At 38.2% G+C, this 14,487-nt stretch overlaps 1 protein-coding gene across 1 annotated transcript; it reads right to left on the reverse strand.

Moving 5' to 3' along the window:
* Window positions 1-797: 797 nt before the first annotated feature.
* Window positions 798-4,881, reverse strand: LOC126375092 (uncharacterized protein K02A2.6-like). Its single transcript, XM_050021935.1, has 4 exons — window positions 4,842-4,881; window positions 3,514-4,714; window positions 3,225-3,360; window positions 798-3,080 (listed from the first exon to the last, which is right to left on the reverse strand). The coding sequence occupies exons 1-4, from the start codon at window positions 4,879-4,881 to the stop codon at window positions 798-800; spliced, it is 3,660 nt and encodes a 1,219-aa protein (XP_049877892.1).
* Window positions 4,882-14,487: the final 9,606 nt, after the last annotated feature.

The raw sequence follows: 14,487 nt of genomic DNA on the forward strand, positions 1-14,487 counted from the left end.
TAAACTGTGAGATACAGCGATTAGTATTTAAGTACATAGATAATAAAACATAATATAAGGTCACAACTCACAACTAGGGAACGCAATCCCGACTCGAGATCGCAAATTCGAGATCCCGCGGGATTGGAAATATTGAATTCATCGAATTCACGCCGGCGGGGTCGGTATCGGGGTCCTGAAGTGTTTGGTGTCGCGAGCTGATTGGCTGCCTCTATGGCTAGAGTAATCGGGTCCTCGGGATTGTATATTACGTCCTTCGGACGCCGATACTTTTTAGTTTTACTAAACGTCAAAACGCTAAATTACTATGGAATTTGTATAAAAAAGCACATTGTGACGTCATGGAGAAACGTGACAAAAAGTCTGACTTATTATTATAAAATAAAATTCGTAAATAATTTAAATAGAAAAAAGAAAATGTTTTTAGTTACTTTTAGATCTGTCTTTATCTAGTAATCAGAATTTCATAATTTATCTTGAACCAGTGCGACATTGTTGTAGAGTACACCTTTTGTATACTGCCATGATTTGGCTCGCCAACACACCATCACTCTGTACAGGCAGACCGTCCTGCATTGACTGACTGTTTGTCTTGCTCTGTATTCAGATGACGTATGCGCCCGAGACAAGGATAGCAATATCAATACACTACATCCCTTCCTTATTTTAATTTTATTTAATTATTCTTTAAAACAACAATATTTAAAACAAATGCTTTAATTTTGTTCTATTTTACAACAACAATATTCAAGACATTTGCTAGACCACAAAATATAAGTATTTTGAATATTTGACCCTTAGCCACTAACTATGCTTTCCTGATTTCCATCACCTTCTTTCTCTTCTCTCTGCTCACTTTCATTTTCATTACAAACCTTCCATTGCCCTTCTACTCTTTTCAAATGTACTATGTTTCTTCTACATATCTGTCCTGTTTCGTCATTTTCAACTAATATATCTCCCCCATGACTTTTCCTTACAGTATGAGGTGTAGAATCATAATTGAGACTCAATTTATTATCCTTGCTCATCTGTTTGACATATACTTTATCACCAGCTTCTAAAGTACATCTTTCTGCTTTTCTCTTCCGGTCCGAATATATTTTACCTTTCTCTTTATTTACACGATCCCTGTCTCTCATTTCCAAGTCTCCTTCCTGTGGTTTTCCATGAATGTCATTAATCATGGGTAACTTATCTCTAAATCTTCGTTTAAAAAATAACTCCGACGGAGTTTTTCCGGTCACTGTATGTGGTGTGCTATTGTACATCATTAGGTAATCCAGTAATGATTCTCGCCAGTTTTTCTTTTCGACTTGGCTAATTTTGAGCCTTTTTAAAATGTCACGATTTTGGCGCTCAACTTCTCCATTTTGTTGGGGCCAGTAGGGTACGGTGTTGAAAAGGACTATATTTCTTTGGGTACAGAAAGACTTGAACTCCTCACTACAAAATTGCTTGCCGTTATCGGCAGTGATCGAGGCTGGATTCCCTAAACGACTGAAAATTTCTTTCAGGTGGGTTACCACTTCCACGGTGGTTATTTTCCGACATATTTTAATTTCTTTATAGCGACTGTAGTAGTCGACAATGACGAATAAATAATCACCACTAGGAAGTGGGCCCATCAGATCCACCGCTACATCCATCCATGGTTCTTCTGGCAATTCTCTTCGCTTTAAAGGATGCGGCGGATTTGGTCCTGATACTAAAGTGCAACCTTTGCATGATTTCACCATGGTTTCAGCATCTTTGTCACATTTTGGCCACCATACTTTTGTCCTTAGCCTAGCCTTCATTCCTACTATGCCAGGGTGTCCTTCGTGGGCTGCCTTTAACACTCGTTCACGAAGTGACTCCGGAACCACGATTCTCGTTCCTCGCAGTAAAATTCCCTCGTAAAAACAGAGTTCGTCTTGGAAGATTTTGAACAATTTGACATCCTCGTGCCAGTTACTATTATAAACACCATCTTTTACTTTTAAGATCTCCTGGTCCTCTGAGGAGCACCGCATGATTTCTGTGAGGGAAACTGCTACTGGTAAACTATTTTCCACGATTTGGTGAACGTAGTTGTCCCTTGTAGCAGTGTGCCCAGACTTTGGTTCATTACACAATCGTGAAAACGGATCGGCGATATTCGTTTTGCCCGGACGATAAACCACCTTATAATTATAAGATTGCAAGCGCAAAACCCATCTTTCAATTCTCGCACACGGTTTTGATCTGATTCCAAATATCACTTCTAGTGGCTTATGATCTGTGACCAATTCAAATTGTTTGCCATACAGAAATATATGAAAGTGTTCGATAGCCCATACGAGGGCCAAGGCTTCCTTTTCAGTCTGACAATAACGGCGTTCGCAATCTGTCAGAGTTTTATGGCCATAAGCAATGACTCGTGGGCCGTGTCCATCCACTTGAATCAGGACACTTCCAAGTCCTACTGAGCTGGCGTCCGCCACTACAATTGTGCGGTCTTTAACGTTATAATAGCCCAAAGTCGTCACGTTAGTGAGTGCAGACTTTAAAGCATTAAAGCTTTGTCGCTGGTTTTCCCCCCATCCATTCGTAATATCAAAATTATCACCGTGTTTATTTCTCAATAATTCTTTCAGGGGTTCGGTTAATGTCGCTACATTGGGTATCCATTTACTGACAAAATTTATAAGTCCCAGAAAGCTACGAATTTCTCCAACAGTTGTGGGGGGTCTAAATTGCTGAACAGTAGAAATATATTTTTCTAATGGCCTTATTCCATGCTCTGACAACTCATGTCCCAAAAAACTTACTTTCTTCAATCTATAACGACATTTATCTTTGTTCAACATCACATTATTTTCTTTCAATACCTTCATGACTTTTTCTAATCTTCTATCATGCTCGGCAAGATCTTTCCCGAATATTAAGATGTCGTCGATAAAGTTAATAACTCCATCGCAACCTACTAATATTCTTTCCAGTGTCTTTTGAAAGATTTCTGGAGCGCATGATATACCAAACATCAGACGTTTGTATTGGTATAGTCCTTTACTCGTGATGAATGTCGTTATATATCGAGAATGTGGATCAATCTCAATCTGGTGAAAAGCGTCTTTTATATCGAGTCTAGTGAAAAATTTTGCTTCTCGTACTTTTGGTAGTAATTTATCCATAGTAGGCAAAGGATGATTTTCACGCACAATTGCTTCATTTGCTCGCCGCATATCGATACATATACGTACATCCCCATTATCTTTTAAAATGGGTACTATTGGAGAGACCCATTTAGAAGAACCTCTAACCTCTTCAATAATATCTCTTCTAGCTAACTCGTCTATTTTCGCTGCAACTTTGTCTTCAATAGGTATCGGAATCCTCCTAAGATTAAAACAATAAAAATTAACAATACGTTTTTCTTTATTATACTTAAATCAAATTGAACAAAACCACTAAATTAACTAAACAATCTATCTTAGCATTTATTATTAATTATTATATTTATTGTTATTTTATTACAATTATTTTAGGTACCTGTATGGCTGAGAAATAGGTGTTACAGAATCATCAATTGGCAGTTCAATTAACACGTCCTTTAACTTAGGAAATGTCGAAATGTCTAGCTGATTGATTTCTTCTAAGTTTAATCCAATTTTGAGAATGCCCAAAGCCATTGCCGTCAACTTTCCTAGCAAATTCCGTGTTCCGTTCTTGATAACGTAAAACGTTGCTTTTTTCGTACTGCCTCCAACTTGTATGTTTGCTTCAAAAGAACCTTTGATTTCTAATGGTACATTGCTACCATATGCCATAAATTTCACATCAGGATTCGGAATCTGCTTATCCACTGTCACTTTCTTAGTTTTCATCTTATTCCAAGTTTCCTCCATAATAAGATTTTGTTTACAGCCGGAATCTACTAGCATAGTAACATTGACTCCTCCAATCATACATTCAAACTCATCGTCATCATCTATGTGGAAAACATAGTGAGGTGTCTCAGATTCTATATTTTTTGATATTTTCTCTAGTTCATCTACCTGGTTTATGTCATCTTGCTTATCATTCACTTTAGCCTTTTTTTTTCCTTCAGTATGTCGTTCCGCTTCAAGTTTCCTTTTCAATGGCTGTTTAGTTTTGCAGTACTGTCTAAAATGTCCCACAAGACCACATTTAAGACAGTCTTTATTTCTAGCAGGGCATAATGGACTGCTAGGTCCGTGGTTTCGATTACCGCATCTCCCACAATTCGTCTGTATTTTCAGCTTTGTTTTGTGCATAGTGCTGGTTCCATAGGTATTATTAGCTTTAGTGAAGATCTTATTGATACCTTGCATTGTCTTGTTTACTGAATCAAACCCTTCTAACTGCATGTTGACTGATTCTAGTGAATTAGCTTCTTTAATAATTCTTTCTAGAGTCACATCATCTCCCATTTGCAGGATTTTCTTTCGCAGTTCAATAGATGCACACTTCTCAACAATTTGATCAATTATATTGTCATTTCTGTCTTGAAACTGACATTTGTTGGCTTGCTGTCTCAATCTTACTAAAAACTTTTCAAATTTCTCATTGGGCTCTTGCTTGAGCAGCCGGAACAAATGCCTTTCATATACTTTATTTTGTTTTGGAGCAAAATAATCATCCAGTCTAGATATGGCAACTGCAAATACATCCGTACCCCCTCTAGTTGTCACATTGGCATCTGGTATGTTGTAGAATATTTCTTGTAAATCTAGCCCGCCAAAATGCAACAAGTTTGCTCTTTTTTTTTTCAGTATCTGTGATATTAGCGGCTTCCAGGTAGATGTATAACGCTCTCTTCCACCGCTCCCATCTGGATACTACGGAGCTTGGTTCACCATCGCAATCAAATTTGTCCAAAGTCAAAGCCAAAGCCATTTTGATTGTGGACAATCTGAAATCAAATGCCATCTAATTACACATTTGAATATAAATACAAATGTTATGATGATGGTCACCAAAAGATTAATTATCTAAACCGAAACTTTGTCATAAACAATTTAATGTACACTTTTCTACTCCAATGGAGTACTCATATACACCCATAAAATATAAGGTCATAGTTCCGTTCATGTATATGCTATGCTAAAAGTCAATTTAATGAAACACCACAGCCTTTGCTGACAATCAATTTAATGATATTTACTCATACATGAGGTTACTTCCGTTTGTATTAGTCTTTGCTAATAGTCAATTTAATGAAACACCTTAGTAAGTCTTTGTTGACAATCAATTTAATGATATGCACCCATTCATGAGGCTACTTCCGTTTGTATTAGTCTTTGCTAATAGTCAATTTAATGAAACACCTTAGTAAGTCTTTCTTGACAATCAATTTAATGATATGCACCCATACATGATGCTACTTCCGTTTGTATTAGTCTTTGCTAATAGTCAATTTAATGAAACAACCTTGTCTTTGTTGACAATCAATTTAATGATTATGTACCCATACATGAGGTTCCTTCCGTTAGTCTTTACTAACTAAGTTAATTCAATAAAACACATTTAAGTACTTGTCTACATGTATCAACCATTTTCAAGTCCGAAATCCGAATGTCTTCAGATCTAATTCAATTTAGGAGATAAATTTATACTGATCAATTCAATGATAGGTGCCCATACTAAAATAATTAGTAAGTATGTCTGGAAAATGTTTCCAATAGTTGATCTTGTTTATTTAATTTATACTTTGTAGTGAATTACTATTATAACATTAAACTTAAATTACATACCCTAAATTACTGCAAAATAGGGTACTTAATTAGGTACTTCAAATTATCTTTATTCAAAGTTTCACAATGAGAACTCCACAAAACCCGTTTCTCAGTTTTCATGTGGGATTACATTTTGTATAATATATCTGATACATATTAATTATTATCTTACCTGGAACACTCGTCGGAACAGGATTCTTCACAGAAAACACCAGTAGTAATCAGTTAGAAATATAATTAAAATTCATTCGCTAAGAACACATTTACATTCAATTTGAAGTATTTTGGAGGGAAAAGAAAACATGAAAAAGGAAAACCAAAGTTATTATTTTTTTATTATATATTTCCCGCCCGAATGTAAAAAAAAAATACAAAATTAAATTAAATTAAAATCACGAGTTTTAATTCATCAACTGTCATGTGACACAGGTCAATTACAAATTAAAACACAAGTAGGTACTTATAATAATTTATTTATATACATGTCGTTATTTTAAAATTACGTAATCCAGTAACCGCCTAACCGGGTTATTTTTTCCACTATATCTTCCGCAACAGAATAGGCTGTATATACTCTAATCTCATGCCCTTCCATAATGGAATAAATTAAAGAGCAATAACCCTCATCTCTATAATGCAGAATCGTAAAGTTTTCACTGTTTCTGGACAAATATAGTAAATCCACATACCTTTCCCTCCTTTTTCAAGGTTTACTTACGGTCTTTATCCTCGTCGCCACATATGTAGAGTACACCTTTTGTATACTGCCATGATTTGGCTCGCCAACACACCATCACTCTGTACAGGCAGACCGTCCTGCATTGACTGACTGTTTGTCTTGCTCTGTATTCAGATGACGTATGCGCCCGAGACAAGGATAGCAATATCAATACACTACAATTGTAATATAAATGCCATTAAATATTTTATAAAACAAAGTAAAGATAACATCTAGTACCCACTGAAATAATTTCACATCGAAGCAATTCATCTAAAAAAGCAATATTGCAATTTGACATTTGCGCATATAAAAGTAAGTGCGCAATGCACACAAATCTCAAATAGCAATATTGCTTTTTTAGACGAATTGCTTCGATGTGACGTTTTTAACTCCCAGTTTAGAACTTCATGTCATCAGTGGTTGTAAGTTGTCTTTATTTATAAATGTTCATTATATTATCATCTCTCTAGAGTTACCCCGTTTTCACAGGGCCCGCTTACCTAAACTGAAAATTTTACAGGTTTTTTACTGAAACGACTGTCTGGCTGTCTGATCTTCCAACCTGAAGTAAACCAGCCAGTTATGGGTTAAGTCATATACCTCCGAAACGCAGGAATGTGAGTTATCTCACGATGTTTCAATTCACCGCTGACCACATAATATTTTTTTTTTTCTGTAAATTTTAAGAAAACCAGCCCATCATCATCATCACCACCCTAGTCATCCCGTTTTCATAGGGTCTGCTTACCTAACCTGAAGATTTGACAGGTCCGGTTTTGTTACAGAAGCGACTGCCTGACCTTCCAACCTGTGAAGGAAAAACCAGCCGAATACAGGATAAGCCACATAACTCCGGAACGCATTTCTCGGGGATATATGTCCATTATATAAATGTAGAATATTCTAGAACACTACAGTACCTCCACAATACAGGTCGCTACAGACGGAGTGCGGAGGGCCGCCCTCCTCTGTTCACGTTCATTTCCTCTCGCTAATCGTCTTCGTCGGCGTCTCCTTTGCGCTTCACAACCTATTTCACCCGGCCGTGGAGGTTGCATAATAGCCTGTATATGTGTACGGTCACGAGCATTAATATGTATACACTTTGGTACCATGTCACATTAACTTTTTTGACAAATTGAACTGTAAGTCTCACTAAATGTCAAATATGTGAGTGCGACAGAGTCCTAAAGTGTCTTCATTTATTAATCAGAAATTAATAATTTATCTTTGCCCTAGGAAACTACCCAATTATTCCAATTAGACTCTATTTAAATGTAATTGTGTCTTATGTTATGCGATATCAAATATTTATATAATAAAATTAACAACTTGGTTTTATTTACGAATATGATTATCAGCGAGCGATCTTAAATAATTAAATTAAATACTTAAATTCAAAAAGTTTTTTAAGTAAATAAAAATCTTATAAACGTTCCAGAGTCTTCCAACGACCCTTTCGTAAGATTCCCACAGAATCCCATCAGGGATAGTATCCCACGACATTATGGATGCCCAGGGTCAACGGGCAAGAGTTCAAATCGAACACTCCCTTCAAAAGGACACAGCATCACCTATCTCATTTTGTATGCACACACCTTTACTTATAACTAACCTATCTTTTACCATCCACAATTTAAAAACTACGCGAATTTTAATCCAAAAGTTAAGGGCATAAAAGCGAAAGGGTGGAGTTTTAAATGTAAAATAATCGTGGTTCTCATATGTTCACCCCTAATTTATCTGAAAGAAACCAGTTTCTGGACAATACCTAGGCTTATTACCATAACTCCTTGACCAGTCTGCTAATAAATATTTATAAAACTCAACCATGTTATAATTTACAGTCAAACAGTCAGTCTTTAGGAAGACGCTGTGCTGAGAAGACTCAAATTGAAATACTGAAAATAGAAGTGGCTGAAAATGTAACTGGAATACGGTGAGTGACTATTTATCTTCACGGTATATCCCTTATGGGGTAGTTAGTTTGGAGTTTATTTTACATTGCGTATATTTTCTGTGTTGGGAAAAGTTTTAATATAGGAATATACTTAAGTATATTCGAAAAACGGAATTTGATATCCGCGACATCCATTCAAAATGAGGCATACTTATTATTTATATCCTAAATACAATACTAGGTATTAAATTAAGTTTATTGGAGAAATGCGTCTGACGACATTCACAACTTGACTGAGTAAAGTTACGTGACGTGAGTTCACTAACTGACGTAGGTATCTGAAATTTTTCGAAATCTGATTTGCGCCTTTTGGCAATGTTAATAAAACATAAATTATTGTAGGGATATGAAAGGAAAAGCTCCGAATTCGTTTCCGTCGTTTATTTTATTTTCTCCAAGTCCTCCGTAACCGTCCTTCCAATCGTCCTTCCTCCCTCGCCTCTCTCCTCTCTCTCGCACACTATCATCCTTCCCTTTCACTCACCTTACGTTCCGTTACACGCCAAATCCCACATTCGGCCATCCTGCTCTCATGCTTGTCCCCAAGCATGCCTCTAATATTTTTTATATAAATCAAAACATCTTAATCTAAACCAACCTTAACTGCTAAAAACTTCCTTATCTCTAAACATCGTGAAAACTCTTACATAACACAATCCTGACAGTTTACAATTAACTATGCTATAAGTACATCCTTTTCAACTTTAAATCTTTAAAAACATACTAGAAAAACCTCCACTACAAGTTAATGCCTAAGTTCTGAATGATATCACCATTTAATGACGAGGACACCATGACTGAAACATAAAAACATATTGAATAAAAAAAATAAAAAAATACCTCTGTGCTATCTAGGACAGAACTTCATAGCCCTCAAGAGTCTAAAGTCTCCTGGTCACCATATTGAGGCCACTTCTTCATCTGATCGGCCGAGCTCGATGTTCTGATTGGTCCCTCTAAAGAACTATCAAATTTTTCCACATCGTATCTGTCATTACGCTTACACTTGGTTACTTTGTATGGACCAAGGTACTTAGGTTTCAGTTTGAGCCCTGGGCCGAACTGAGTTCGCTTTACTAGTACTAGATCTCCTTCCTTATAGGTAGTACTCTCCTTCCTCTTCCTGTTGTATGTCTTTCTATTTTCCTCTTGCACTTTTAATATTTGTTCCCTTGCTTGTAGTCTAATATTCTCTCTATTTTCATTATATTGAAGTGTGTGTTCTTTCTCTAATAATTGTAAAATTTCCAGGTCTTCCTTGTTCCTCATCTTACTACCAATCAGCAGCTCAAATGGGGTAGTGTTAATGGTCCTTTGATATGTGCTATTTAAGGCTCTTTGCACCCTCCCAACATGCCGGTACCATAATCCTGGGCTTTCAACTGATAATTTGGTTAACACTGGTATTATTATTCGGTGTACGCGTTCCACCTGACCATTACCTCGTGGTACTCCAGTGGTTATTTTCACATGAAGTATATTTTCCTCCTCACAATAGTCCTCAAACTCTTTACTTGTAAAAGCTGTACCACGATCCGTTATCATCCTACGTGGGTTCCCAAAGATGTTCTGGTGCAATTGAAGCTTACTTATAGTTTCATGACTCGTCGTAGTCCTAACCGGAAATAACCACACAAACTTTGTAAATGCATCTATGATGGTTAATATGTAATTATACTGCTTCTTCGTTTCTGTGAGTGGTCCAATGTGATCCAAATGTAGTGTATCAAAGGGGATACTTTCTTTTTCAATTGGGTTAAGGAATCCCTCCTGTTTTCCTTCTTTCCTCATTGATAATAAACATGGCACACAAGATAGTATAAATTCTTCAATTTTATTATCTACATCGCGTATATAGTAATCTCTGCTTAACAATTCTTTCATTTTAAGTTTTCCAAAGTGACCATTGCTGTGCACTTTTCTTATAATTTCTTTCTCCATAGATCTGGGTATCACTAGCTGTTTCTGCATTCCTTTGTATAACACACCGTTGTCCAACGAATAATCCTCATAAGCACCTCCTTTAAGAATTTCCTTAATTGCCATTAAGCCATCGTCCTTGTCCTGAGCCAATCTAATGCCATCGTTCAAAGTTATTACTGCTACCAAGGGTGTACGGCTTAGAGCGTCTACATGCCTCATTCTAGACCCACTTCTATGTTCCACCTCGAAATCATACTCGTCCAACATCATGACCCATCTTGCTACTTTGGGTGTTACATCCTTTTTCTTAAGCGTCAACTCAAATGCTTTACAATCGGTTATAATCTTGAAATGTATACCGTAAAGGTAATGTCTAAACTTTTTTACTCCCTCTACAACGGCTAATGCTTCCAGTTCGTAGCTAGAGTATCGACTTTGAGTGTCATTAGTAGTTCGGCTCATATACTGTACTGGATGTAGTCCGGAACCTGGATGATACTGCATGAGAATTGCCGCTAGGGCAATACTTGAGGCATCTGTGTGCAACTCCGTTCTCAACTTCGGGTCATATATTTTCAATACAGGGCCACTTGCCAGCATGTATTTTAATTTTTCAAAAGCTACTCGTTGTTCTTCTGCAAATAGAAACTCCTGATCATTTTTTAACAGGTTAGTTAAAGGCTTAGCGATCATTGCATAATTTTCTATGTATTTTCTGAAATAGCCTGTAAGTCCTATGAAGCTTTGTAACTGCTTAACTGTTTTTGGTTCAGGATATCTGAGCACGGCGTCCACTTTATCTGTACCTGGTCTCACCTCTCCATCCTTCACAATATGCCCAAGGTATTCAATTTCTCGCTGTAGCAGCTTGGCCTTTTTCCAGTTCATTTGTAGTCCATATCGTGAAGCTACGCTCAACATCATTCGTAGTCTCTCAAGTCCTTGCCTCTCATCCTGAGCTGGAATGATTATATCATCAATAAATATCAATAAAATGCCCTGAGCTATTAGCTCCCTGAATATTATAGTGACAAACCTCATAAATGTCTTCGGACAAATGGACAACCCAAATGGGGCACGTAAAAACTCAAACTGACCACTGTGTGTTACGAATGATGTATAACTAACTGATTCCTCACTGACCTTTAGGTGGAAAAACCCATTCTTTAAGTCCAACACACTAAACACCTTGGCCCCCCTTAACTTGTCAATAACATCATCGATTATGGGCAATGGAAACTCATCCTTTACTATCTTTTTGTTTATCAGCCGATAGTCAACACAAACACGAACTGTGCCATCCTTCTTCCTCACTAGTACTAAAGGGCTTGAATATTCGGAATAACTCACCCGTATAATTCCTTTGCGCAACCATTCATCTACCTGTTCCTCTACAACTTGCTGCTCCATTAATGATAATCGTCGTGGCCGTTGACGTATGGGAATGTCATCCTTCAGTATAATTTTTAATTGTATGGGTGCTTCCTCCTCTTGAGTGGGCTGGTATTCCTGTACACACTGCATTACCTCATTCCGGATGCTTATGTCCTGCACATGAGCTACATCTACTTCAGTAGAACCTGCAAAAGAATCAATGTTACCTATCCAATTGTCATTCCTCAATGTTACTACTCCTGCATTCATTATCATGGTGACACCACTCAGAAACTCCTGGCCTAATATTACATCGTAGGGCATAACTTCATCAGGAACTAAATGAAATACAACATTGTTATACACATTATCATCTACTAACATTTCAACGTAAACTTTTCCCATGGAACAAACCTGGCATTCGCCTAAACCCGTCATGGTTATCTTTTCATCAATAATTTCGCTACCTATCTTTGAACACACTGACCTAGCCATTAAATTACAATCACTGCCGGTGTCGAACAGTGAATTTACACTAAACTTGTTCAATAAAACTAACTTTTCCGGCTTCTTCACTTGAAATTCTTTGTTTACGCCATGAAAAATATTGAAGTGATCTGTCAAATCTTTTTTTTTTTCGCGATCATTTTCTGGCTCGGTATACGTGTCATGGCCGCTTGCGTCCTTCGTTCGTACGTTCAATTCATTCTCTTCAGTGTTGCCATATCTCGGCAATGCACCATAGACCTCAGACTTCACTCCGAACATAGCCGACCGCTTTCGCCACCCGTCGCCGCCGAAAGCGCCCGAACTCACCCGACGATCGCCGATGTCGCATTCCGCCTGTTCTCGTCTAGCCGACGCCATGTCTGCGTTCCGTCCACTAACACCCGTATGCACTGGATTCGCCTTACAATTTTGCCGAATATGTCCAAACTGATTGCACCTAAAGCACTTTAGTCCATTTTTGCACTCACTTGATACATGGTCCATCTCTCCACAGTTATAGCAGCGCTTATGCACGTATTGCACTTGAACTGGTCGTGAATATCTCGTTCCCGGTTGATTATAAACCGCCCGGTTTCTCTCGGTTTCTCGCTGTCGGCTTGCTTCACTGGCTTTTGTTTTGATTTTTTCGTAGATAGCCAACTTCGTTTTGAGATCGGAGTACGTCGTCACACCGTGTAGCATATGTTTATTATATTCGTGATCTACTATACCGTCTATTATGTATTGAATCGCTATGTAGTCGGGAAATCTTGCTCTCTTTCCCAGCTCCTTCATAATCAGCATGTACTGGTACACAGATTCGTTACTATGCTTTTTGCGAGCCGCCATTAACTCGTGCATTTCCTTCACATTAACGGTGTCTGGAAACTCCTTGGTCAGCGCCGCTTTCAGGTCATCGTAGCTTTTAAAAACTCGCTCTGATCTAAGCCACAAAGCTGCCGTCCCGCTTAGCGTTCGCCTGGCTATAATAAGTTTTTGATGCGGCGTCCATGAAAAAATCTCCGCATTGTCCTCTATATCCTGACACCATTTGCTTGATGAATACGTCGGATCCTCTCCTGTGAATTGGGTGATGTTGCAGCCTTCCAGAAACATCGTTGTCGCCGTCGTCGTCTTTTCTTCCGCCATATTTTTTTTTCGTCGTTCCGTCGTTAACCAAAAATCCGCGTGGCAATCCAACCGTCGTCGTCCTGTTGCACCCGGCACCCGTTCTCCAACCGTAACTTCTCCTTTCAATCCCGGACGAGCCCCCAAAATTGTAGGGATATGAAAGGAAAAGCTCCGAATTCGTTTCCGTCGTTTATTTTATTTTCTCCAAGTCCTCCGTAACCGTCCTTCCAATCGTCCTTCCTCCCTCGCCTCTCTCCTCTCTCTCGCACACTATCATCCTTCCCTTTCACTCACCTTACGTTCCGTTACACGCCAAATCCCACATTATTTTAGCAAAAAATTGCAGATACGTCGGTTTGTAAAGTCATTCGCGAAATGGGAAGCGATTATGCTCTCACCGATCTATCTATTAAATTCTATTAACACGTTTCTAGACAGAGCGTCCAAAGACGAAAACGAAAATCGAATTCAATGTGACACAACTTCTGTTGACGCAAGGTTTTGAGTTTAAAAATCTCCATGTAAAATGTGGTACTTGATGTACTTATATCCGTGTCGTTTTATGACATTTAAAAGCCCAGTAGTATAGTAAAGTAAAGTAAACGTAAAGTTTTACAGGATGAATTGTGTAGAAAATGTTCGGAGAAAAAGTGTATAGGGGAGAAATAACATTTCCTTTGACAGTATTGGCAAAAGAGTAATGTCATTGGAAATGTTCTTTTAGCCATGATACACCCGTGGTACTGCCAGTAGATTAATAGGAAAGTAAAATTCCCGGCACTACTCGTAATGCCATGCAGTAGTGCCAACAGTAAAAAAAAACATTCGTCATTTTCATGTGCGTATCTAGACCCCAGTGTCCCGAAACTCGAAACATGTTCATTAACATCAACAGCCTATATACGTCCCACTGCTGGGCACAGGCCTCCCCTCAACCGGAGGGGGTATGGAGCATGCTCCACCACGCTGCTCCACTGCAGGTTGGTGGTGTTTTTACGGCTAATAGCCGGGACCAACGGCTTAACGTGCCCGCCGAAGCACGGAATCATCTTACTTTTTCGGACAATCAGGTGATTCAAGCCTGAAAAGTCCTGACCAAAAAAAAAGACAATCTCACAAAGTGATTTCGACAATGTCCCCATCGGGAATCGAACCCGGACCTCCAGATC

Source organism: Pectinophora gossypiella, chromosome 18 (assembly GCF_024362695.1).
Source record: "Pectinophora gossypiella chromosome 18, ilPecGoss1.1, whole genome shotgun sequence".
Classification (NCBI taxonomy): domain Eukaryota; kingdom Metazoa; phylum Arthropoda; class Insecta; order Lepidoptera; family Gelechiidae; genus Pectinophora; species Pectinophora gossypiella.